The sequence below is a fragment of the Idiotropiscis lumnitzeri genome, chromosome 2, assembly GCF_059441095.1.
Source record: "Idiotropiscis lumnitzeri isolate Australia: NSW breed Sydney's pygmy pipehorse chromosome 2, RoL_Ilum_1.0, whole genome shotgun sequence".
NCBI lineage: Eukaryota > Metazoa > Chordata > Actinopteri > Syngnathiformes > Syngnathidae > Idiotropiscis > Idiotropiscis lumnitzeri.
The window spans coordinates 10,107,036-10,134,631 of NC_142392.1; the positions used below are offsets into that span (position 1 = coordinate 10,107,036).

General features: G+C 43.1%; 2 protein-coding genes across 2 annotated transcripts; both read right to left on the bottom strand.

The window, feature by feature from the left end:
• Window positions 1-2,752: 2,752 nt before the first annotated feature.
• On the bottom strand, window positions 2,753-23,568 carry LOC148341649 (uncharacterized). The gene is made up of 3 exons (XM_088283302.1): window positions 23,150-23,568; window positions 8,084-9,222; window positions 2,753-2,797 (listed from the first exon to the last, which is right to left on the bottom strand). Exons 1-3 carry the CDS (start codon window positions 23,271-23,273, stop codon window positions 2,753-2,755), a joined length of 1,308 nt encoding a protein of 435 aa, XP_088139428.1. The 5' UTR covers window positions 23,274-23,568.
• Window positions 19,690-21,603, bottom strand: LOC148341650 (uncharacterized; the record flags this gene model as incomplete). The annotated part of the gene is made up of 2 exons (XM_088287066.1): window positions 19,690-21,445; window positions 21,537-21,603. Coding segments are annotated over 2 exons (1,560 nt in total), but the record flags the coding sequence as incomplete, so codon positions are not given.
• Window positions 23,569-27,596: the final 4,028 nt, after the last annotated feature.

Genomic DNA, 27,596 nt, shown 5'->3' on the forward strand with positions numbered 1-27,596 from the left:
ACATGAATGATAAGACAGACTACAACATCGTGTACAGCTGCCATTTTGTCCCGCTTTCTCCTGCACCATCAGCCAAAGAACGTATTCACATAATATATATGTCACAGTCAATTTGAAGCAAAGATGTCTCAGATTTTGGCCGGCACGGTGTGCTAACATGCACTCTGAAATACCTCAAGGGGAACATGCCCGATGGTCGAGTGAGTTGCTCAGTCCATATAATAGGCATGTCGCATTACAAGGAGCCTCGTTTGTTTTGGGGAAGATTTAAGACTTTGAAGTGTGCCTTATGGTCGTGAAAATACGATACCCACGATGAAACTATCTCTATACAAAAAGAAATACTTGTAAACATATTTCACTTGAAGGATTTCTATTCTATCAATGACATTATGTTGCGATGGCCCCCAGTGGCCCCCATTAATAAGTTAGGGTCCCACAACAGGTGTTCCATCAGACGCACACAATAGCCTGTGTGTGCTAACTTCAGCTTGCTTCCAGAAACGTCTGTGACTATGTCAGGAATGAAATCGGCATCAGCCGCAACGTGCTTCCTTTTCAGATGCTCGTTTATCACAGTTGTGCTGCGATAGGGAGGTTTACATCGTAGGACGTAATTTTGTGAAATACCCCCATGGTCCGGTCCAAATCGGGGTCGCACGCATTGCTCCATATGCGGTAGGCACAAGTCAAGGTAGCACGGTAGAAACAATATAAGACAAAGTCGCCGCCTGAGCTTTGACTTGACCAAACAAAATGTGTGTTTGTCTTTGTGTCCTTCAGACGTCAGTGAAAACGATCTCCGTTCTGTGAAAGAGGAGCCAGACTTGACTCACATCAAAAAGGAGGAGGAGGAGGAGGAGATCAACAAGTCACCACTGAATGTTGTCCCTAGAAAGACTGAAGATGAAAACATGGGTGAGGGTGAGGACAACAGAGGGGCGGAGCCTCCAAGCTGCAGTTCAAGTCATCATGTGACAACAGAAGGTGATGAAGACCACTGGGGGCCATCACAAGCACATAATGAGGACACATTATCGGACGCTCATGACGATGATGATGATGATGGGCAAGCCGAGGGTGAAAGGGCATGTCACACTGACTCATTAACTTCAAAGTTGTCTTTAAAACCGCACACAAGAACACACAGTGGAGAAAAACCTTTTTTCTGCTCAGTTTGTGGCAAAAGCTTCTCTGGAAAGTTTAATTTAATAAAACACACAACAACACATAGTGGAGAAAAACCCTTTTCCTGCTCAGTTTGTGGCAAAGAATTCTCTCAAAAGGTACATTTAACAAGTCACACAAGAACACACAGTGGAGAAAAACCTTTTTTCTGCTCAGTTTGTGGAAAGAGTTTCTCTCGTAAGTCGCATTTGACAAGCCACACAAGAACACACACTGGTGAAAAACCCTTTTCCTGCTCAGTTTGCGGCCGAAGCTTCTCTCAAAATGCAACGTTAACAAAACACACAAGAACGCACACTGGAGAAAAACCCTTTTCGTGCTCTGTTTGTGGTAAAAGCTTCTCCCAAAATTCTCATTTAACAAGGCACGCAAGAACACACAGTGGAGAAAACCCGTTTTTCTGCTCAGTTTGGAGGAAAAGTTTCTCTCAAAAGTCACGATTAACAGAACACACAAGAATACACGCTGCAAAAAAACCCTTTTCCTGCTCAGTTTGTGGAAAGAGTTTATTTCGTAAGTCGCATTTAACAAGCCACATAAGAACACACAGTGGAGAAAAACCTTTTTTCTGCTCAGTTTGTAGGAAAAGTTTCTCTCAAAAGTCACGATTAACAGAACATACAAGAATACACTCTGCAGAAAAACCCTTTTCCTGCTCAGTTTGTGGAAAGAGTTTCTATCGTAAGTCGCATATAACAAGCCACACAAGAACACACAGTGGTGAAAAACCCTTTTCCTGCTCAGTTTGCGGCAAAAGCTTCTCTCAAAATGCAACGTTAACAAAACACACAAGAACGCACACTGGAGAAAAACCCTTTTCGTGCTCAGTTTGTGGTAAAAGCTTCTCCCAAAATTCTCATTTAACAAGGCACGCAAGAACACACAGCGGAGAAAACCCTTTTTTCTGCTCAATTTGGAGGAAAGGTTTCTCTCAAAAGTCACGATTAACAGAACACACAAGAATACACGCTGCAAAAAAACATTTTCCTGCTCAGTTTGTGGAAAGAGTTTCGCATTTAACGAGCCACACAACAACACACACTGGAGACAAGCCATTCAGTTGCAGCGTTTGTGATAAAAAATTCTTTTCTAAAAAGGGTGCTGAGAGACACAATTGTGCTGGTGAGAATTGCAGCGATCCTTGAAGCTTAAAAAAAAGACAACAAAAAACTGAAGGAACTGACTCTTTGTGGTAAGATGTAAATGTGATTTTGAATAAAATATTATCAATTTAATTTTGCAAAGCTCTTATTGACACTAAGCCAATGTGATCAGCGCCAGAAGAACCAACGTGTCTGAGTGATAATTAGTTTTTTTTGTTTTCATATCAAACATTATCAATGAAATTAATTACCTTTGCCTAGAACAGGGGTCTCAATCTCGCGGCATGATAGTTTGCGGCCCCCGCCTTATTATGAAAGTTTAATGTTCGTGCGGCCCGCGAATTTGATATGACTGGCACGTTACAGTGTTTTGTGCGGAGCTGAACGAACCTACCAATCACGGTGGAGTATATGGCTCTCGAGGGTGGGCTTGACGTAAGCAGAGAGTTACAGCAGCGAGTTCATTCGTGTGCTGGGATGAGACTGTGACTGTTGATGTTGAAGATCTGCGTACGGATTATAGCAGGTTATGGATTTAGAAATGGACTATAAAGTGAAACTGTATCACTCAAACAGATAGTTGTCAGGATATGATTATACGTCTATGCGGGGTCTAATGATCCGCTCGCGACGTAGTTAATTCTCTGTGGGTTAATGCTGCACTTTCATTAATGGGATCCTCATCAAAAGGATATGCCATGTTCGTAATAGTAGTGAAAAGTGATGAACAATATTTTTTTTTTATTCAAGACGACGGAACTACGGCAAAATTGGCCGGCTGTTTGATTGAATAAGGAAATGATTTCTCGTCTGTGCCTGTGAAAGCTGGCGGAGACGGACTCGGTTTCATTCATGAAACTTGGTCCCGACCAGTTTAGTGTCAGAGAGTCGCAGGGGCAGTTATCTGTTATTATGAAATAGGTTGTAGTTATCGTTATCTCTCTCTGTAAAAGTAGTCAAAATAAATGACAACAACGGTCCGTAAGCAGTTGCCTTTTTGCGCTCGCCATCCCGGTCCTTACCATAGAAACACCATGGCCTTCATGGGGAGCGTATCTATGTTCCCCGCTTTGTATGGGACCGGGGAATATAGGACCCTTTTTCTAAATATAAGTCCGATGTTCCCCGCTTTTCCCCAAAAGGGTCCTATGTTCCCCGCTTTCCGCCAAAAGCCTTGAAATTGTGTTGTATTTCATAATTAATCCTTACCTCCCGGCTAATCCTCACCTCCTCCTCCCACCCTCCCCCTCTGTCTCGCCACGAAATAATAAAAAATTCATGTTCAGAAGAAGATTGGGCTGCCAGGATGGCCGAGTGATCTAAGGCGCCGCGTTCAGGACCCAGTCTCCCCAGGAGGCCTGGGTTCGAATCTCGAATTTCCCCATTGTGGGACTAATAAAGGGAATATTATTATATTATTAAAGAACTCTTAATACAGACATTTGACTCATTATTATTATTATTATTGATTACTGATTAATTTGATTAATTCCTTATTTATTTTCTTATTAATTCCTTATTTATTTTTAAATCTTATTTTGTGTTAAAAAATAAAAATAAAGACATTTGAGAAGATTAGATATTTTTAATTTTTTTCTTGCGGAAAACCTGATGCGGCCCAGCCTCACCCAGAGTCTGCCTCTAGTGGCCCCCAGGTAAATTTAGTTTGAGACCCCTGGCCGAGAACAACATTTGTTAACATTATGCTTTTCAGTTGTCTTTTTAATCGTAGTTAATGGAAAAGGTGTGAGAAGAAACTGTGCTTATGAAATTGGTGCCTTCCACAATCATCAATAAAATCACTTGTTCCATTTGCTCAAGTTGCCTTCATTATCCATCCATCCATCCATTATCCGCCGCTTATCCGGGTCGGGTTGCGGTGCAGCAGGGAAGCCCAGACTTCCCGCTCCCCAGCCACATCTTCCAGCTCTGCCGGAGGGATGCCCAGGCGTTCCCAGGCCAGCCGGGAGACGTAGTCTCTCCAGCGTGTCCTGGGTCGTCCTCTGGGCCTCCTGCCGGTGGGACATGCCCGGAACACCTCACCAGGGAGGCATCCAGGAGGCATCCTAAACAGATGCCCGAGCCACCTCATCTGGCTCCTCTCTACGTGGAGTGGGAGCGGCTCGACACTGAGACCCTCCCGGATGGCCGAGCTTCTCACCCTATCTCTAAGGTAGAGCCCAGACACCCTGCGGAGGAAACTCATTCCAGCCGCTTGTATCCGAGATCTTGTTCTTTCGGTCGCGACCCACAGCTCGTGACCATAGGTGAGGGTAGGAACGAAGATCGACCGGTAAATCAAGAGCTTCGCCTTTTGGCTCAGCTCCCTCTTCACCATGACAGACCGATACAGCGTCCGCATCACAGCGGCGGCTGCACCCATCCGCCTGTCGATCTCTCGCTCCATCCTCCCCTCACTCGTAAACAAGACCCCAAGATACTTAAACTCCTCCACTTGGGGCAGGATCTCCTCCCCAACCTGGGGAGGGCATTCCACCCTTTTCCGACTGAGAACCATGGTCTCAGATTTGGAGGCGCTGATCTTCATCCCAACCGCTTCACACTCAGCTGCGAACGGCTCCAATGAGAGTTGGCGATCACTGCTTGACGAAGCCAACAGTACCACATCATCTGCAAAAAGCAGAGATGAAATACTGAGTTCACCAAACCGGATCCCCTCATCGAAACGAATCCGACTTACTGCCGGCAATGCGGACCAAACTTTGACATCGGTGGTACAGGGACCCAACTGCCCGTATCAAGGGGCTCGGTACCCCGTACTCCCGAAGCACGCTCCACAGAACTCCCCGTGGGACACGGTTGAATGCCTTCTCCAAGTCCACGAAACACATGTAGACTGGTTGGGCAAACTCCCATGAACCCTCAAGGACCCCGTAGAGAGTGTAGAGCTGGTCCACTGTTTCACGGCCAGGATGAAAACCGCACTGCTCCTCTTGGATCTGAGCTTCAACCTCCCGACGGACCCTCCTCTCCAGTACCCCTGAGACCTTACCAGGGAGGCTGAGGAGTGTGATTCCTCTATAATTGGAACACACCCTCCGGTCCCCCTTCTTAAAAAGGGGGACCACCACCCCGGTCTGCCAATCCAGAGGCACTGTCCCCGATGTCCACACAATGTTGTAGAGGCGTGTCAACCATGACAGCCCCACAACATCCAGAGCCCTAAGGAACTCCGGGCGGATCTCATCCACCCCTGGGGCCTTTCCACCGAGGAGCTTGTTAACCACCTCGGTTACTTCAGCCCCTGAGATAGATGAGTCCACCACGGAGTCCTCAGGCTCTGCTTCCTCAATGGAAGGCGTGTCGGTACAATTGAGGAGGTCTTCGAAGTATTCTCCCCACCGACTCACAACGTCCCGAGTCGAGGTCAGCAGCACCCCATCTCCACTATAGTGTTGATGGTGCACTGCTTCCCTCTCCTGAGACGACGGATGGTGGACCAGAATTTCTTCGAAGCCGTCTGGAAGTCGTTTTCCATGGCCTCACCGAACTCCTCCCACGCCCGAGTTTTTGCTTCGACAACCACCGAAGCTGTATTCCGCTTGGCCAGTCGGTACCTGTCAGCTGCCTCCGGAGTCCCACAGGCCAGAAAGGCCCGATAGGCCTCTTTCTTCAGCCTGACAGCATCCCTTACCGCCGGTGTCCACCAGCGCGTTCGGGGGTTGCCGCCATGACAGGCACTGACCACCTTATGTCCACAGCTTCCATCGGCTGCCTCAACAATGGAGGCACGAAACATGGTCCACTCATACTCAATGTCCCCCGCCTCCGCCGGTACGTTGTCAAAGTTCTGGTGGGAGTTGAAACTCTTTCTGACAGGGGATTCTGCCAAGCCTTCCCAGCAGACCCTCACAATACCCTTGGGTCTGCCGGGTCGGACCGGCATCGTACCCCAACCTCGGAGCCAACTCACCACCAGGTGGTGATCAGTTGACAGCTCCGCCCCTCTCTTCACCCGAGTGTCCAAAACATGCGGCCGCAAATCCGATGACACGACTACAAAGTCGATCATCTAACTGCGGCCTAGGGTGTCCTGGTGCCAAGTGCACATATGGACACCCTTATGCTTGAACATGGTGTTCGTTATCGACAATCCATGACGAGCACAGAAGTCTAGTAACAGAACACCGCTTGGGTTCAGATTGGGGGGGGCCATTCCTCCCAATCACGCCCTTCCAGGTCTCACTGTCATTACCCACGTGAGCATTGAAGTCCCCCAGCAGAACGAGGGAGTCTCCAGGGGGAACGCTCTCCAGCACACCCTCCAAAGACTCCAAAAAGGGTGGGTACTCTGAACTGCCGTTTGGTGCATAAGCACAAACAACAGTCAGCACCCGTCCCCCCACCTTAAGGCGGAGGGAGGCTACCCTCTCGTCCACCGGGGTGAACCCCAGTGTACAGGCGCCGAGCCGGGGGGCAATAAGTATGCCCACACCTGCTCGCCGTCTCTCACCTTGGGCAACTCCAGAGTGGAAGAGTTTCCAACCCCTCTCAAGAGGACTGGTACCAGAGCCTAAGCTGTGTGTGGAGGTGAGCCCGACTATATCTAGTCGGAATTTCTCTGCCTCGCACACCAGCTCAGGCTCCTTCCCCGCCAGAGAGGTGACATTCCATGTCCCAAGAGCTAGTTTCTGTAGTCGGGGATCAGAGCGCCAAGGTCCCTGCCTCTTGCCGCCGCCCGACTCACACTGCATCCGACCCCTTAGGCCCCTCCCATATCTATATTAGGCCATTTAAAAATACATGACTTTTTTTTTTATTTCAATGTAAATTTAAGCTTGCTTATGTAATACTACAATATTTATTAAATTATTTTAATATGCAAAATTATATCAATATTAATTTAAACCTTTTTATTTCACACTTGAATATTTCTTAACATATTTGTTCTTTTGAATTTGGATGCAATTTAAATCATTCCATCCATCCAGCCATTTTCTGCCGCTCATCCGGGGTCGGGTTATTGAATTAATTTAATACCTAAGTATTTTTTATATTTCAATATTTATTTCAAGATTAACTCTTCTCAATGTGTTCAATATTTATAAAATGTTTCTATATTTCTTATTAATTGCATTAAGTCTGTATTTTGGTTTCCAATTTTAAATTTTAATATTTCCCGATTTCATTATATAAGCAATCCAAAGTATAAAAAATATAATATAGCATGAAAAAAGTATTTTGTATATTTGACAAAATTTTTCCGAAGTGAGATTCTGCTTCGCAACAAACCCCAAACGCTTGATAGAGCTCAACCTAGAAAGAGAAACTGAGTGCTTGCGTTTCTCTTTCTTGTTCTTTTTATAGTTCAACTTCTACATCTGTTTTTCACCTTTTCACACAGCGTAATGAAGGCCAGTTGAACAAGGGATTTTATTGATGATTGTCGAAGGCACCGATTTCATAAGCACCGTTTCTTCTCACACCTTTTCCATTAACTACGATTAAAAAGACAACTGAAAAGCATAATGTTAAAAAATGTTATTCCAGGCAAAGGCAATAAATTTTATTTACATGTTTGATGTAAACACCAAAACAAATCATCATCACTCAGACACAATTCACTGATCACATTGGCCTTGTGTCAATAAAAGAGCTTTGCAAAATTCAATTTCATCATATTTTATTGAAAATCACATTTACATCTTACCACAAAGAGTCGGATCTTTCATTTTTTTTTCTTTTTTTAATCTTCAGGGATCGCTGCAATTCTCGCCAGCACAATTGTGTCTCTCAGCTCCCTGTTTAGTGACAAAGTTTTTAGAACAAACGCTGCAACTGAATGGCTTGTCTCCACTGTGTGTTCTTGTGTGGTTTCGTAAATGCGACTTTTGAGAGAAACTCTTGGCACAAACTGAGCAGGAAAAAGGTTTTTCTCCAGTGTGTGTTCTTGTGTGATCTGTTAAAATTGACTTTACATTAAAGCTTTTGCCACAAACTGAGCAGGAAAAGGGTTTTTCACCACTGTGTGTTCTTGTGTGTTCTGTTAAATATGTCTTTTTCGAGAAGCATTTTCCACAAACTGAGCAGGAAAAAGGTTTTTCACCACTGTGTGTTCTTGTGTGTTCTGTTAAATATGTCTTTTTCGAGAAGCTTTTGCCACAAACTGAGCAGGAAAAAGGTTTTTCTCCAGTGTGTGTTCTTGTGTGGATTGTTAAATGCGACTTACGCAGGAAGCTTTTGCCACAAAACGAGCAAGAAAAAGGTTTTTCACCACTGTGTGTTCTTGTGTGGCGTGTTAAATTAGACTTGTCAGAGAAACTCTTGCCACAAACTGAGCATGAAAAAGGTTTTTCTCCACTGTGCTTTCTTGTGTGATATGTTAAACCTGCCTTTTGAAAGAAGCATTTTCCACAAACAGAGCAAGAAAATGGTTTTTCACCACTGTGTGTTCTTGTGTGGCTTGTTAAATTAGACTTGTCAGAGTAACTCTTGCCACAAACTGAGCATGAAAAAGGTTTTTCTCCACTGTGTGTTCTTGTGTGGATTGTTAAATGAAACTTTCGAGAGAAGCGTTTGCCACAAACCGAGCAAGAAAATGGTTTTTCTCCACTGTGTGTTCTTGTGCCCAGTTTTAAAGACAGCTTTGAAGTTAATGAGTCAGTGTGACATGCCCTTTCACCTTTAGCTTGCCCATTATCATCATCATCGTCATGAGCGTCTGATAATGTGTCCTCATTATGTGCTGGCCCCCAGTGGTCTTCATCACCTTCTGTTGTCACGTGATGACTTGAGCTGCTGCTTGGAGGCTCCGCCCCTCTCTTGTCCTCACTCTGATCCTTGTTTTCATCGTCAGTCTTTATATGGACAACGTTCACTGGTGACTTGTTGATCTCCTCCTCCTCCTCCTTTTTGATGTGAGTCCAGTCTGGCTCCTCTATCACAGAAAGGAGATCGTTTTCACTGACGTCTGCAGGACACAAAAAGACTAATTTGGTTTGGCCAAGTCAAACCTCAGGCGGCGACTTTGTCTTATATTGTTTCTACCCTGCTACCTTGACTTGTGCCTGCCGAACATGAATCAATGCGTGCGACCCCGATTTGGACCGGACCATGGGGGCATTTCAGAAAATTACGTCCTACGATGTAAACCTCCCTTTAGCACAGACATGTCCAAAGTCCGGCCCGGGGGCCAAATGCGGCCCGGGGTCAAACTTCATCTGGCCCGCAGTCTCTGTAATAAAATTAATACATTCTGGCCCGCACATATACAGTGCTTAGTTCGCTCTCTTCTTAATTGCTGTTCCTAATTTACCCACTAGAGGCAGTACCACTCTGCGACATCACCCCGGGTGACCTTTACCCCCAATTTCTAAAATGGCGACAATAAACAAAAAAAGGAAAGTTGACTGAGAGCAATATCAGTGCGCAAACAAAGTACGCATTAGATATGAAGTCTTTGGCTGAAGAGTTCACACGACGCTTTCGGGATTTTGCAGCTATTGAGGAGGATATCTCTTTTTTTTCATCACCTTTCTCCGTGGACACAGACAATGTTCCAGCCCAGCTGGAGCTCATTGAGCTGCAGTGTGACGCCGAGAGCCGCAGTCGGCACCGGCAACTTTCTCTCGGCAACTTTTACCGACAGATGGATAAAGGCAGGTTTCGAGAGATTCGAGGGTTTGCTAGGAAAATGCTGAGCTTGTTTGGGTCGACGTATTTGTGTGAAAAGACATTCTCGGTTATGAACTTAAATCAGAGTCGCGTGAGGACACGGCTCACAGACTCACACCTCGCGCATCAATACCACTGCCTTTGAGCCAGACCTGGCCTTTGTGCTGCAGTCCAGATCTCAGTATCACCCGTCACATTAATGCAGGCAAGTCATTTAAATAACTGACTTAATTTTGTTTTGTTCAGTCACAAATTTAGACAAGTTGTCGGTTTTCATTCCAGAATAAAATGTTCATTCAACATTTATATTTGATGATATGTCATATATATCAAATTAGCCCTTGCACTTGTGGATAATCATTTCTGTAATTCAAAAATTCTGTGAACATTGAACTCCCGTGATGATATAATTCATGTTCAAATATTATTTGCACTCAAGACTATAATTAGTTCTGTTTAAGAAAAAAAGCAAATATTCAATTGCATGTGATGTTCATGTTTCAAATGAACCAAAATACATGTTTGATGGTTTAAATGAAAATAAAAAAGCAAATGTGAAACACAGAATCACTTGCTAAAATGTGTTTGAATATATTGTTCTTTATGTAGTTAATGTCAGCCGAGGTCGGCCCTCCCACATTTTACAACATCAAATCCGGCCCCTTTGCAAAAAGTTTGGACATCCCTGCTTTAGCAGCACAACTGTGATAAAAGAGCATTTAAAAAGGAAGCACGTTGCGGCTGATGCCCGATTTCATTCCTGACAGTCACAGACGTTTCTGGAAGCGAGCTGAAGTTAGCACACACAGGCTATTGTGTGCGTCTGATGGAACACCTGTTGTGGGACCCTAACTTATTAATGGGGGCCACTGGGGGCCATCGCAACATAATGTCATTGATAAAATAGGAATCCTTCAAGCGAAATATGTTTACAAGTATTTCTTTTTGCATTTAGAGATAGTTTCATCGTGGGTACTTTTTGCTTTCATGATAATCTCGATACCTAAAAAAATTCAAGGGGCCCTGGCATCAGAGTCGCTATTTATTGTATGATTTACGTTTGGGGTTTTTTTTTACCCAAAATGACATTTATCCTGCGAGTAAGTTCCGACATTACCCTTTTTATTTTTATAAAATTTCTGTTTTGAAATAAATTTTAAAACAAAATTACGTTTGAAGAGTAAAAGTTCTTACACATAAGCATTAAGCAACAACACTTTCACTCTGACTTTCATGTTGACATATTTGAATAATGACTGTTTATATTAAAGTTCTCCAATACATATTCAAATTAGACTAAGATACACCATAATATTATAAGAGTTCCCTGAATTATTTTGTAACTGCAATGATGCTTAACAGCCACAGGGTGTCAGTAATGAGTAACAAAGTAACACAAGACCTCCCATTGTTCCGTCATCATTGTCATTTGCAAAAATTACCAGGAATTATAAATTGCGGGGGAGATGCAAACCACCTGGGCCACAGGGACTTTATTACCAGGAACTAAATGTTCCTGGACTTGTTGGTAGAAAAGGGGGTTGTGACGTTCTCCCTTTTTAAGCCCATAGTAAGCTAAAGATGCAGATGCATTCCTTGCAGCATGCGCTTGTTCACTGATGAGATCCGTGCAACCCTGGATGGATGCATTAAATGTATTTTAAATGATTGGATGGGGTGAATCTACGCACATGTGCACAAAACAGTGCAGAGCCACCGGAGGTTCATTGACCGAGCCAGTAAAAATGTCATAAATAAGACCAATACGTACTTGATTTATTAAAAAAAAAAATCCTTTGTGCTTTATCCACTAAAATTCATCAACCGCCATTAATGTTTTTGCCGCAGTGTGCACATATTTTAGATTCAAGCAGAATTCATTCCGTAAGGAATTGGTTGAACAAGATATAAAAAACAGAAAATGTTAAATAATCAGTTCAAATTTTATACTGGGAAAACATGGAGTTCACCCCTCACTATTGGTTATTCTTTGGCATTTATTTTCTGCACTGATTTCATTTGGCAAAAATAAATGTTCAGCAGACATGCAAGTAAAAGGCAATATTTAAAAATAAAGCGGCAATAACCTTGAACGATTTCCCCAAACAACTTAATGTTGTGATGCATATTTTTAACGAAAGAAAGTCGTTCTATACAAAGCAAATGAGAGTAAGACGTGTACAAACCTGCTTTGTGTAGCACAACACGAGGCTGCTTGCAACCTTCGCCCAGCAGTAGAAGATGTTGCTCGTTCTCTTCTTTTATTCCACAAAGTTCCTCTTTGTACTTGGATGTTGTTCTTTCACACATTTTCAAATGATAATTCCAAAAAATCCGCACTTGATCTCTGCTTGGCGATGAGTCATGTGCCTCTTTTCGTTAGCGGCTAGCTAGCTAACAAGCTAAGCTAACTACGCCGAAAAGCATCAACGCGCGAAGATGAGGTTATCGGGACACAAAGACTTAATGAATTATGTCGTAGTCCTTTAGAATATCAACGGACATCCTGTGAGAAAATTACAGTCAGTTCCACACTAAACCAGAAGAATTTAGCGGTGGGATTTTTTGTTCCGGCGTGGACGGGTCGGTGGATGTGGTCGAGGTCCTTCGGAAGCTGCGCGCTTGTTAATGACGTCATGCTAAAGCACGTATTTTTCAAATATCTTTCTTTGCCTCTGGTTTTGTTTTTGACCCTGGCTGTTCTATTTTAATATATATTTTATATAATATTTTAATTCGGTTGATAAAAAAAAAAACGAAATTAACGCCACATTTGCGCGTCAGCTCTTACGTCACTTCCGCCTATGCCCCGAGTAGCCGCTGCTGGAACAACAGTGGGACGTTTACGTTTCTCCTACCGAACTTGCAACAATGCTGTGGTTCACTCGGGCTGCAAGATTGTATGAATATAATGTCTGCATATACTAGCAGTGCTTCTCAATTATTTCACGCCCGCCCCTACCAAGAAGAAAAAGATTCGCGCCCCCCCACCACCAATTCTTTTTCTGTCTTTGTATATTGATGTTAGATTGTCAATAAAATATCCCTTAACTAAGCTAAATTGATAAGAAATATAATTTTGAGAATTATTATTGTGAGGATCTCGAAACTCAGTACTCTGTTGTGCAAATATTGATGAGATGATAAATATTTACTCAAACGTTTTTTGTAAAATCTTTATTCACAAAAGCAAACCAAACACATTTATGAATATCAAAATCCATGCGATGCATCTAATTTGAAGTACTTAGCACCTGCCATGTCACTCAGGATTTTTTCACGCTTGGGAATCTGATAATGTTCTCTTATATGAAACAAATCAGTGCCTACCTTCTGCCAGGGAGTTGTGGGAAGGTCAGCTACCAGTATTGGCTCTTTGACTTGTTTGTGTTGATGTTTTTGGCAAACTTGGCATTTTTGAATCATTTCTTCTCTGTCTTTGTTAATGCCCGGCCAGTAGATGGCTTCTCGTGCTCTTCTCTTACATTTCTCCACTCCCAGGTGTCCTTTGTGAAGACGCTGAAGCATGTCCTTGGGCATAGCTTGTGGAACTACAATCCTGTCCTTCCTCAGCAGGAGGCCGTCCGCCATGCACAACTCCGCTCTCATCGGGTAAAACTGAGGGCAGTTCCCTTTTGACCATCCATTGTTCATACATTGTGACACTTTGTTCAAGATTGACAGCATAACGTCAGTAGCAGGAAGCGCGGCTGTAACCATGTTAATGTGAGCCTCAGCCTCCTCCGTCATAACACAGTCCTTGATGTCACTGTTAGGGTGCGGCGCTCGGGATAACGCATCAGCAAGCACTATGTATTTTCCAGGCGTGTATATTAGCTCAAAATCATAGCGCTGCAATGTCATCATCATGTGTTGAATTCTGGGCGTCATGTCATTGAGATTTTTCTTCCTAGTTTAAATCAGTGGCTTATGATCAGTCTCTGCTATGAACGTGGGCAGTCCATAAACATCCGTGTGAAATTTGCCACATCCAAACACTAGACCCAGTGACTCCTTTTCGATCTGAGCATAGCGTTTTTCAGTCTCTGACATTGACCTGGATGCATCGGCTACAGGTTGCCATGTGTCTCTCGCCTTTTGCAGCAGTACGGCACATCGCCCATCGACGCTTCAGTGGAAATTTTGGTTGGTTTTGACGGATCAAAGTAGGCAAGGACTGGCTCAGTTGTCAGTTCTCTTTAGATCTTGCCATTCTTTGTCATGTTTTGTCGTCCACTCAAAGACTACGTTGTGATGCAGCAGCAAACTTAGGGACTGTCCTTGAAGAGAGGTTTGGAATGAACTTGCCCCGGAGGTTTATCATCCCCATTGCTCGCAGAAGTCCTTTTTTTTCGGTTGGAGCTGGCATGTCCAGTATTGCTTGCACTTTGGTTCTGTCTGGCACCACTCCATCTGCTGTGTCAATTCTGTAACTCCAAACAGACATTTCAGAAATCAGACATCCCTTTATTGACATTGTACTCAAGTGTGCAACGAGATTAGAGATTTCTCTCGTTTTAGTTTAAGTCCATTCATTTTAACTCTTTGTAGCAGTTCCTCGAGTCTCTCATTGTGTTCTTGTTCCGTGTTCCCCAAACAACCAAATCATCAATGTACATACGGGTTCCTTCCAGACCTTCTATGATTGACTCCATAGCTCTGTGAAAGATCTCAGGCGCAGATTTTATGCCAAATGGCAGTCTCAGAAAACAGAAACGCCCAAATGGTGTGTTGAAGGTGGTGTACCTGCTGCTTTCGGTGTCCAGCTTCACCTGCCAAAATCCATGCGTTGCATCTAATTTGCTAACGTACTTAGCACCTGCCATGTCACTCAGGATTTCTTCACGCTTGGGAATCTGATAATGTTCTCTTTTAATGTTTTCATTCAGATCTTTGGGGTCGAGGCAAACACGTAACTCTGGGAAGTTCCTCTTTTTAACACACATGATGGAATTTACCCAGTCGGTGGGTTCTTCCACTTTCTCTATGACTCCGATCGGTGTCATTCTGTTCAGTTCCTTTTTTAATCTCTCTTTGAGAGGGGCTGGAACTCTTCTGGGGGCATGTACTACAGGTTCAGCATCTTCCTTGCGCTGTATTTTATAAGTGTAAGGTAGCGTACCTTGTCCTTTGAAGACAGAAAAGTATTTGTTCACAATACTCTTACTACCTTCACTCTTCAACATTTTGTTGTTCTTATTGACATCCTTGCTGTTGATTTGGTAAATTTCTTTTACCAGTCCAAGCTCTTCAGATGTCTTGTCTCCAAGGATTGACTCCAGTCCACTTGGCACAATTGTGAACGTTAACTTGTGTTGTCTTCCCTTTGCTGTCACTTTTAGCCTCCAACATCCCTTTGTTTTTATTGGCTGATTGTCGTAGGTTTTCAATTTCACGGGCTTGTCTGTGACTCTTTCCGGTTTCTCTTCAAGTGATTTCAAGTCTTTTTCATTAATTTTGTTTGCTTTTGCTCCTGTGTCAATTTTAAAAGTAACTAGTGTCCCATTGACAGGCAGTGGTGCAATCCATTTATCTTCTTTTACTGCATTAACAGCATGCTCTGGGTCTCCTATAGTTTGTTGTTGCACATCGCTTTCGTCATATGACACGATTTTTGTGATGTCCTGTGCTTTTAATGTTTGGTGGAGTCTATGACTTGTCTTGCAGGGCTTGGGCAACTTCCTGGTTCTACGCCCAGGCACGCCCCTGCAATTTCTGGCGCCGGCCCCTGTGCACCTGCAGCTCATCAGCAACAGCATAAAAGATCAGCGCAGCCAGGAGTCAGGTGCCGGATTATCCCGTTATACCCGTGGTACTTTGGCCGCAGTTGCACGACACAGATTGGCATTGTTGGCGCTGTCCTTGGTGCTCGTAATAACTCCGTTCTCTTATGTGCTTCCTCAAGCCTTCTTCCTGCCCGCCCAAGCCCGTGACACCACCGCCTTCCCGAGAAGACCAGACCGCGTCTCTCACCTCATCGCCCGACCTGCGCCCTCCGGACCCGCTGCCTGCGCTTGCTTCCCGCCGCGTCTACCGCCCCCTCGCCTGCCCTGCAGAACTCCGGACCCGCTTCCGCACAAATAAAATCCCATCTCATATCCAGGTTGCTCTTGGGTTCCTTTTCTCTCTCCATTACGGTTCCTCAACCCGTGACAGAATAATCCGGCCAATACAATGGACCCAGCGACCCCGGATCCCCTCAAAGAAGCCCTATCTATCCAAGGTAGGCAGCTCGGCCGCCACGAAAAAATGTTTCACGAGCTTATGGAATCGGTCCAAAATCTACACCATAAGATCACGCACCTCTCCACCCAGGTCCTATCTCTCTCTCCCTCCACCCATCCTCCCGTAAACACTCCCCCGGTCCCTTCTGCTTCCGCAATGCCCGCTCTTGGCAGCAAGGAACCTTTTGTTCCTACTCCCGAGCCGTTTACCGGGGATCTAGGATCATGTAGTCAGTTTCTCCTGAATTCTTCGTTAGTTTTTGACTTACAACCGCTAAGCTACCCCTCTGATCGATCCAAAATAGCCTTTATGGTTAACCTGTTACGCGGAAGAGCCGCAAAATGGGCTACGGCGCTGTGGGAGGCGTCTTCGCCAGTGATGTCCTCTTATGCAGATTTTTGCCAGGAACTAAGGAGGGTTTTCGATCACCCAGTCAAAGGACGCGAAGCGACCCGCAGATTGCTAGCCCTTCGGCAGGGAACACAATCCGTAGCGGATTACTCCATCGAGTTTCGAATCCTGGCGAACGAGTGTGGATGGAACGAGCCCGCTCTGAGAGGTATTTTTGTGAATGGTTTGACCGAACGATTAAAGGATGAGCTGGCGGTCCGTGACGAGCCCACCTCCCTCGAGGAGTTGGTCTCACTATCCATAAAAATTGACAATCGGCTGAGAGTGAGAAGCGCAGAAAAATCGCGGAGGGGGGACGGAAAAGCCGTTCCGCCTGTCTATCATTCTGAGCCGTCATCACCCGGCCAATTTCTGCCCTCTGCTCGCCAGGAGGAGCCTATGCAACTGGGAAGGACTGGTCTGGACGCTCAGGAACGCCATAGACGTTTGACTAATCGCTTGTGTATTTATTGTGGAAACCCCGGACATTATCTTGCTGCCTGTCCATCTAGGCCAAAAGATGGGGCTTGCCAATGAAGGAGAGCACATTGGTGAGCCAAATTGCATCTCTTCCCCTCGCATGTCTGTTCCCTCCAGTATCTTATGGCAAAGCAAATCCTTCTCAATCCCTGTTTTAATCGACTCCGGAGCAGATGGCAACTTCATAGATCAAGCCCTGGCTAAACAGTTGGGGGTTTCTTGGGAACCCCTTACTTCCCCTCGAAGAGTGGTGGCCCTGGATGGACATCTCATTTCCTTGGTCTCCCAGCAAACTATACCATTTACACTCATCATCTCAGGTAACCACAGAGAAACCATTCAGCTGTACCTCATCAATTCACCCCATGTTCCCCTAGTGCTGGGGTTCCCCTGGCTCCAAAAACACAACCCCTCCATCGACTGGAGAAACTGCTCCATTACCAGCTGGAGTGTTTTTTGCCACTCGCAGTGCCTGTTGTCCGCTGACCTGGCTCCCCGATCTTCCCCTCCGGCTACGACTCCTCCGGATCTTTCCTCGGAGCCCTCCAACTATCATGACCTCTCCCGGGTGTTCAGTAAGGACCTCGCTCTCACCTTGCCTCCTCACCGCCCTTACGACTGCGCCATTGACCTTCTCCCTGGAGCTTCCCTCCCCACCAGCCGACTGTACAACATCTCCCGTCCAGAGAGGGATGCCATGGAGACGTACATTCGAGATTCCCTCGCCTCCGGTCTCATTCGGCCCTCTTCCTCACCCCTCGGGGCAGGATTCTTCTTCGTTAAGAAGAAAGATTCCTCACTCCGCCCCTGTATAGACTTCAAGGGCGTAAATGATATCACAGTTAAAAATAAGTCCTCGTTTCCACTCATCGATCCGTCATTTGAACCTCTCTGCGAGGCCCAGGTCTTCTCCAAACTGGATCTCAGAAACGCCTATCATTTGGTCCGGATTAAAGAGGGTGATGAGCGGAAAACGGCATTCAACACTCCCTTGGGTCATTTTGGCCTTTTGGCCTCACAAACGCCCCTGCGGTGTTCCAAGCCCTCATGAATGACATCCTGAGAGACATGTTGAACCGGTTTGTTTTTGTCTACCTAGATCAGGGGTGGGCAATTATTTTTTCCATGGGGCCACATAAGAAACATAAAATATTGTGGAGGGCCGGGCCAAAAGGCTGAACTCAATTCTGCATAATATTAATTGTATTTCTTTTTTAAAAAGCAGTAAATAGCACTGTTTTGACAAGCTGGCAAGAGTATATATTAAAGTTAAGCAATGAAACTAAATACCAAATAAACTGAAAAAATGAGGTTGCCTTACAAAAATTTATTCATTCAAATTTCTCAACACAATGGTAGACAAAATATTAACATTTTTTACTATTTGTGACTCATATTAGTATAAACATATTCTGTCACATTCACTTCAAAACACATTTTGAGTTCCATATACTGTTGGATAGTTGTGTAAAGGTTCTGAGCATTTTAAAGACATCACAATATTGTCTTTTTGCACCAAACATTTAGCAAGATACAACATATTGACTGTCACTGAACTGTGATTTTGAGAAAAAGTGTCCCAGTTCATTGTTATCTGGTGCCTTACAGTAACATGCCTACATTTGTGGTCTAACTGCCTCATTTGGTGTTTCAATGTTCATTTTTCTTGTTCAGTGAGAACCAATCAGTCAGAACCAAGACTGGTCACTTCTGTGAGCTCCAGTCCCTTCATAGTTTCATAAAGAGAATTACTTCCCATATCTAAATTAGGCCATTTAAAAATACATGACTTTTTTAAAATTTATTTCAATGTATATTTAAGCTTGCTTATGTAATAATACAATATTTATTCAATTATTTTAATGTGTAAAATTATCAACAATTTAAACCTTTTTATTTCACACTTGAATGTTTCTTAACATATTTGTTCATTTGAATATGTATGTAATTTAAATTATTCCATCCATCCAGCCATTTTCTGCCGCTCATCCGGGGTCGGGTTATTGAATTAATTTAATACTTAAGTATTTTTTATATTTCAATATTTATTTCAATATTAGGACTCTTCTCAATGAGTTCAATATTTATAAAATGTTTCTATATTTGTTATTAATTGAATTAAGTCTGTATGTGGTTTCCAATGTTAATATTTCCCTATTTCATTATATAACTAATCCAATGTATAAAAAATATAATATAGCATAAAAAAAAAATATTTGGTATATTTGACAAATGATTTAAGTTTTTCCGAAGTGAGATTCTGCTTAACAACAAACCCCAAACGCTTGATAGAGCTCAACCTAGAAAGTGTATTTAGCCAGTCAGAAATTTATTCAGAAAGTGAAATATTAAATGTATGTGAGGGGATATTTGAAGAGTTTGAGTTTTGTTCAATGGACCATTCATATACGAGCCAGCCAAACACAGCGAGAAAACCAGCACTGACTCCAGTCGCCATCAAGTTGCCAAGTCCTGACATTCCAAAACCTTTGAGAGAAACTGAGACTATTCGCGTTTCTCTTTCTTGTTCTTTTTATCGTTCAACTTCTACATCTGTTTTTCACCTTTTCACGCAGCGTAATGAAAGCCAGTTGAGCAAGTGGAACAAGTGATTTTATTGATGATTGTGGAAGGCAACGATTTCATAAGCACCGTTTCTTCTCACACCTTTTCCATTAAATTCGATTAAAAAGACAACTGAAAAGCATAACGTAAACAAATGTTATTCCAGGCAAAGGCAATTAATTTTATTTACATGTTTGATGTAAACACAAAAAAAATCATCACTCAGACACAATGGTTATTCTGGCACTCATCCCATTGGCTGAATGTCAATAAAAGAGCTTTGCAAAATTACATTTTTCAAAATCACATTTACATCTTACCACAAAGAGTCAGTTCCTTCAGTTTTTTTTGTCTTTTTTTTAAGCTTCAAGGATCGCTGCAATTCTCACCAGCACAATTGTGTCTCTCAGCACCCGTTTTAGAAAAGAATTTTTTAGCACAAACGCTGCAACTGAATGGCTTGTCTCCACTGTGTGTTCTTGTGTGACTTGTTAAATATGATTTGAGAGAAAAGCTTTTACCACAAACCAAACAGGAAAATGGTTTTTCTCCAGTGTGTGTTCTTGTGTGATTTATTAAATCAGACTTTCGAGAGCAACTCTTGCCACAAACTGAGCAGGAAAAAGGGTTTTCTCCACTGTGTTTTCGTGTGTGTTCTGTTAAACTTGCCTTTCGAGAGAAGCATTTTCCACAAACTGAGCATGAAAAAGGGTTTTCTCCAGTGTGTAATCGTGTATGTGTTTTTAAATTCCACTTAAAAGAAAAGCTTTTGCCACAAACTGAGCAAGAAAAAGGGTTTTCTCCAGTGTGTGTTCTTGAGTGAATTATTAAATGAGAGCTTCGAGAGAAACTCTTGCCACAAACTGAGCAGGAAAAAGGTTTTTCTCCACTGTGTGTTCTTGCGTGGCTTGTTAAATGTGTCTTTTGAGAGAAGCTTTTTCCACAAACTGAGCATGAAAAAGGTTTTTCTCCAGTGTGTGTTCTTGTGTGATTTGTTAAAAATGACTTTACATTAAAGCTTTTGCCACAAACTGAGCAGGAAAAAGGTTTTTCTCCACTGTGGTTTCTTGCATGGCTTGTTAAATGCGACTTTTGAGAGAAGCTTTTTCCACAAACTGAGCATGAAAAAGGTTTTTCTCCAGTGTGTGTTCTTGTGTGATATGTTAAACTCGAATTATGAGAGAAGCATTTTCCACAAACTGAGCAGGAAAAAGATTTTTCAACACTGTGTCTTCTTGCGTGGATTTTTAATTGAAACTTTTGAGAGAAACTCTTGCCACAAACTGAGCAAGAAAAAGGTTTTTCTCCAGTGTGTATTCTTGTGTGGCTCGTTAAATTTGCCTTATGAGAGAATCCTTTGCCACAAACTGAGCAAGAAAACGTTTTTTCTCCACTGTGCGTTCCTGTGTGCCTTACTAAATGAGACTTCCGAGAGAAGCTTTTGCCACAAACCGAGCAGGAAAAAGGTTTTTCACCACTGTGTGTTTTTCTGTGCCCTTTTAAAGACAGCTTTGAAGTGAATGAGTCAGTGTGGCATGCACCTTTGGCTTGCCCATCATAATCATAATCATCATTAGTATCATCATCATTGTCATGGGCGTCTGATAATGTGTCCTCATTTTGTGCTTGTGATGGCCCCCAGTGGTCTTCATCAACTTCTGTTGTCACGTGATGACTTGAGCTGCTGCTTGTAGGCTCCGCCCCTCTGTTGTCCTCACTCTCATCCTTGTTTTCATCTTCAGTCTTAAAAGGGACAACGTTCACTGGTGACTTGTTGATCTCCTCCTCCTCCTCCTCCTTTTTGATGTGAGTCAAGTCTGGCTCTTCTTTCACAGAACAGAGATCGTTTTCACAGACGTCTGCAGGACACAAAAAGACAAACACAAATTTGGTTTGGTCAAGTCAAAGCTCAGGCGGCGACTTTGTCTTATATTGTTTCTACCATGCTACCTTGACTTATGCCTGCCGCACACGGAGCAATGCGTGCGACCCCAACTTGGACCGGACCATGGGGGCATTTCACAAAATTACGTCCGACGATGTAAACCTCCCTTTAGCAGCACAACAACAGTGATAAACGAGCTATTAAAAAGGAAGCACGTTGCGGCTAATGCCGATTACATTCCTGACATAGTCACAGATGTTTCTGGAAGCTAAGCGAAGTTAGCACACACAGGCTATTGTGTGCGTCTGATGGAACACCTGTTGTGGGACCCTAACATATTGATGCAGACCACTGGGACCATCGCAACATAATGTCATTGATAAAATAGGAATCCTTCAAGCGAAATATGTTTTCAAGTATTTCATTTTGCATTTATGGATAGTTTCATCGTGGGTACTTTTTGCTTCCATTATAATCTGGATCCCTAAAAGAATTAAAGGGGCCCTGGCATCAGAGTCGCTATTTATTGTATGATTTACGTTTGTTTTTTTTTTACCCAAAATGATATTTATCCTGCGAGTAAGTTCCGACATTACCCTTTTTATTTTTATAAAATTTAGGTTTTGAAATAAATTTTAAAACAAAATTACGTTTGAAGAGTAAAAGTTCTTACACATAAGCATTAAGCAACAACACTTTCACTCTGACTTTCATGTTGACATATTTGAATAATGACTGTATATTTTAAAGTTATCCAATATGTATTCAAATTCGACGAAAGATACACCAAAATATTATGAGTTCACTGAATTATTTTGTAACTGCAATGATGCTTAACAGCCAGAGGGTGTCAGTAATGAGTAACAAAGTAACACAAGACCTCCCACTGTTACGTCATCATTGTCTTTTGCATACATTATCAAGAACTATGAGTTGCAGTCGAGATGCAAACCACCTGGGCTAGAGGAACTTTATTACCAGGAACTAAATGTTGGTGGAAAAGGGGGTTGTGACGTTCTCCCTTTTTAAGCCCATAGTAAGCCAAAGATGCAGATGCATTCCTTGCAGCATGCACTTGTTCACTGATGAGATCCGTGAAACCTCGGATGGATGCATTCAATGTATTTTAAATGTTTGGATGGGGTGAAACTACGCACACGTGCACAAAACAGTGCAGGGCCACCCGAGGTTCATTGACTCTCACCCGACCAAGCCAGTACAAAGTTCATAAATAAAAAAGACTGATACGTACTTCATTTTTAAAAAGAAAAAGTTAATATTTTGTGTTTTATCCACTAAAATTCATCAACCGCCATTGATGTTTTCGCCGCAGTGTGCACATATTTTAGATTCAAGCAGAATTCCTTCCGTAAGGAATTGCTTGAACAAAATATAAAAACCAGAAAATGTTATTTTGTTATTTTAAATGTAAATTTTATACTGGAAAAAACATGGAGTTAACCCCCCACTATTGTTTTTTCTTTGGCATTTATTTCCTGCACTGATTTTATTTGGCATCAACAAATGTTCAGCAGATCTGCAAATAAAAGGCAAGATTAAAAAATAAAACGCCAATAACCTTGAACGATTTCCCCAAACAACTTAATGTTGTGATGCATATTTTTAACGATAGAAAGTCGTTCTTTACAAAGCAAATGAGAGTAAAACGTGTACAAACCTGCTTTGAGTGGCACAACACGAGGCTGGTTGCAAACTTCGTCCAGCAGTTGAAGATGTTGCTCGTTCTCTTCTTTTATTCCACAAAGTTCCTCTTTGTACTTGGGTGTCGTTCTTTCACACATTTTCAAATGATAATTCCAAAAAATCCGCACTCGATCTCTGGTTGGCGATGAGTCATGTGCCTCTTTTCGTTAGCGGCTAGCAAGCTAACAAGCTAAGCTAACAAGCTAAGCTAACTACGCCGAAAAGCATCAACGCGCGAAGATGAGGTTATCGGGACACAAAGACTTAATGAATTATGTCGTAGTCCTTTAGAGTAGCACTGGACATCCTGTGAGAAAATTACAGTCGGTTCCACACTAAATCAGAAAAAATTAGCGGTGGACTGCTTTTGTTCCGGTGTGGAGGGGTCGGTGGATGTGGTCGAGGTCCTTCGTAAACTGCGCGCTTGCTTATGACGTCATGCTTTAAGCACGTATTTTTCAAATATATTTCTTTGCCTCTGTGTTTGTTTTTACACCTAGCTGTTCTCTTTTAATATATATTCTATGTAATATTTTAATTCGGTTGATAACAAAATGTAACAAAATAATTAAAATAACGCCACAAAAGCGAGTCAGCTCCGACGTCACTTCCGCCTATTTCCCGAGAAGCCGCTGCTGGAACAGCAGTGGGACGTTTACGTTTCTCCTACCGAACTTGCAACAATGCTGTGGTTCACTCGGGCTGCAAGATTCTATGAATATAATGTCTGCATATACTAGCAGTGCTTCTCAATTATTTCACACCCGCCCCTATTAAGAAGAAAGAAGATTCGCTCCCCCCCACCACCATTTTTTTCTGTCTGATGTTAGATTGTCAAGAAAATATCCCTTAACTAAGCTAAATTAATAAGAAATATAATTTTGAGAAATATTATTGTGTGGATCTCGAAACTCAGTACTCTGTTGTGCAAATATTGATGAGATGACAAATATTTGTCATGTTATTGTTGGAGTTGAGTCACCGTGGAAATGAGAAGTAGTTAGTAAATCAACCTTTAAAAGCCAGGGCACACCTGCCAGAGGCATTGGTCGGCAGCCTGTCGTATAGAAATTTTCCACCATAACACAACCAGACGTCTGCACAGGAAAGCGGGGGTCCTGCTGGAAGAGACACATTCGTTTCACACCAATCCCACGGTATTTGTCCAATTGTGTGCCCTGCTCCATTCAACTTCAAACACGTAAAATTTTGCTTGGCCACCTCATTATCAAACCCTTGAATTCTCTAAATCAATTGTGTGATTGAATAATTTCGCATATATACCAACCTCGGGGTCTTGTTCACAATTTTTATAAAACAATATCACCTGTGTGTCTGTCAACCTATCCGAGCTGTCCTCCCGTTCCTCGTACATGACCGTCTGGCTGCAGTGGTACTGTAACATCACAATTTTTGTCTCCCCTCCGTCTGTCTGAAAAACAGTCTCATACATGAGAAGCAAACATACTAGAAGCGTAGAAAGCAAGCCTGTCATCCAGAAATAATCAGAAAAAGGACAGCCGTGTCCATTTTTATGTTTGATTTGTATGTGTTTCAATTGGTCAGTATCTGCCCCTCTCTTGACCTGCCCATCCGGGCGGTCAACCTTCAGGCTCACCATATTGGGGAAAGAACTCCGGTGCGGGTCGAAGTTGTGAGTAATAGAACCACTTACGACCTTTTGTATCTAATTGCACCGTACTTTCATTTGATAAATGCTTTCTGTTTAATTAATGTTTAACATACTTTAGTAAATATGAACCTGCTAAATTAAATAATTGCCCTTCTCTCCCGTAAGTGTTTACAATAATGCCAGCAATCGTTATACAATCCTTCAAAATATGCATGCTAAATAATCGCAATAATACCATAATTAATTGTATTCAGTCACCTTTTTCAATTTGTTTGTGAAGCTTGTATCAGTCACTTGAATAATATATTTTAATTAACGTAAACCCACCAAATATTATATCTATTTCAATTCTCAGACTGTTGTAATAGCTTTCTTCGAATGTAATCTAGACCGTGTCATCCTCACAGGCATTGGCCCCAGAAACAATTCTCCAACGTATACATTTAGTTTTGCTGATAATCACCACAATTCAGCAGTGTTGGTTCGCAATAATGTCCAAATGATATCCAGCTAATATAGCACAATATTAGAATATGACTTCGCAACATGGGCAAATCATTCCTGAATTAAATAAAATTTAGTTCACTGAGTTCAAATATCTAACTGTGTTTAGAGATTACAATTTAAGCCTCGAGCTAACGCTCTAATTTTGACTGTTTTTTGACAAATTTTTAAAGCAACCCAAATGAAATAGTAACCATTTATGCTTAAAATAAAAATTCCCAAAACTATAATAACGCAGATACCAAATTAAACCTTTTTTTTTTTTTTTTTTTAACGGGAAGAATAGGTGCTCTCCAAGACATAAACAGCTCCAAGACCGCTGCAGTCTTCACCTCCCATTGTCTCCCGAATGCTTCAATCCACCTCCAGGCCGTGCCCACACTGCTTCTGTCAACTGGGGAGGGTGTAGAGACAGTAAAAACAATACACACTGTTAAAAAGGTCAGGTCGTTTTGTAGTATGCCGTTGTAGCACCCTCTGGTGGCTGGCCTGTTCATACAATTGAATTTTAGATGGGCATGTTTTTAGCCACCTATTTTAGGACCCACGAAAGGTAACAGACAAGGGATGTACAGTCATTCTCTCCGAAGCCATCCAACCACAAGGTGTGCGTGCATTAGCATGTAAGTGACCCAACATAAAATATCCTTTTTTGTGGGAACGCGATTTGTTTGTGGGCATTTCAGTTAATGTTGTTTGTGCTGTTTTGTTGATTTGTTATGGTTATGACTACGGCAAATTAGTATTGTGTTGATGAGGTTTTCCATTGTATCCGCTCATGTTTTCTTTTTATTTTGTTCTACAGAAACCACACACACAAACACATCCATATCGAAACAAATTAAAGATTACATGGACCAAACTGGTTTGATTATTCCTCATCTGGACAATATTGTGTTCTAACTGGACATACTGCAGCGGTTATCAACTCCTGAAAATCAGTCCTACAAGCAAATATTTTACATGGTCCTTCGAGCCGGATTCGATAATTACTGCAGACAACGATGCCCTCTCAGGAAGAAGTACAAACCAGACCTAAACGTTTAACTCACCCTCCACACTACTTAAAAGACTATGATGTTACAACTGAACATCACGAGAATGACTCTGAACATACTCAACTAATGGAATCTATAAATGAACAACAATTTTCTGAAGACAGTCCAGCGGAAGAGACCATAATCTCCTGTTTGACATACAATCAGTCAATACAACCACCAAATAATCAAGAAGCAGTACAAATGAGTGGTGAAAACAGTCTTAGAAAAAAAGAGTCATCACGCCAATGTCGTCGTGAGTCTTCAAGTCCATGTCAGCATCGCCGTGAGTCTTCAAGTCCACGTCAGCATCGTCGTGAGTCCACAAGTCCACATCAGCATCGTCGTGAGTCCATAAGTCCACGTCAGCATCATCGTGAGTCTTCAAGTCCACATCAGCATCGTTGTGAGTCCACAAGTCCACGTCAGCATCGTCGTGAGTCTCCAAGTCCACGCCGTCGTGAGTCCTCAAGTCCACGTCAGCATCGCCGTGAGTCTCCAAGTCCACGTCAGCATCGTCGTGAGTCTTCAAGTCCACATCAGCATCGTTGTGAGTCCACAAGTCCACGTCAGCATCGTCGTGAGTCTTCAAGTCCACGTCAGCATCGTCGTGAGTCTCCAAGTCCACGTCGTCGTAAGTCTTCAAGTCCACGTCAGCATCGTCGTGAGTCTCCAAGTACACGCCGTCGTGAGTCCTCAAGTCCACGTCAGCATCGCCGTGAGTCTCCAAGTCCACATCAGCATCGTTGTGAGTCCACAAGTCCACGTCAGCATCGTCGTGAGTCTTCAAGTCCACGTCAGCATCGTCGTGAGTCTCCAAGTCCACGTCATCGTCCTCATCCACACCGTCGTGAACCTCCAAGTCCACGTCATCTTCATCAGCAACACCGTCGTGAGTCTTCAAGTCCACGCCAACGCCGTCGTGAGTCTTCAAGTCCACCTCACCGTCCTCATCCACACCGTCGTGAACCTCCAAGTCCACGTCATCGTCATCAGCAACACCGTCGTGAGTCTTCAAGTCCACGCCAACGCCGTCGTGAGTCTTCAAGCCCACATCATCATCGTCATCGTGAGTCTTCAAGTGCACAACAGCGCCGTCGTGACTCTCCAAGTCCACGCCAACGTCGGTGTAAGTCTCCAAGCCCACGTCACCGTGCTCATCAACATCGTCGCGAGTCCCCACATCCACGTCAGCATCGTCGTGAGTCTCCGTGTCGACGCCGTCGTGAGTCCCCAAGTCCACGCCA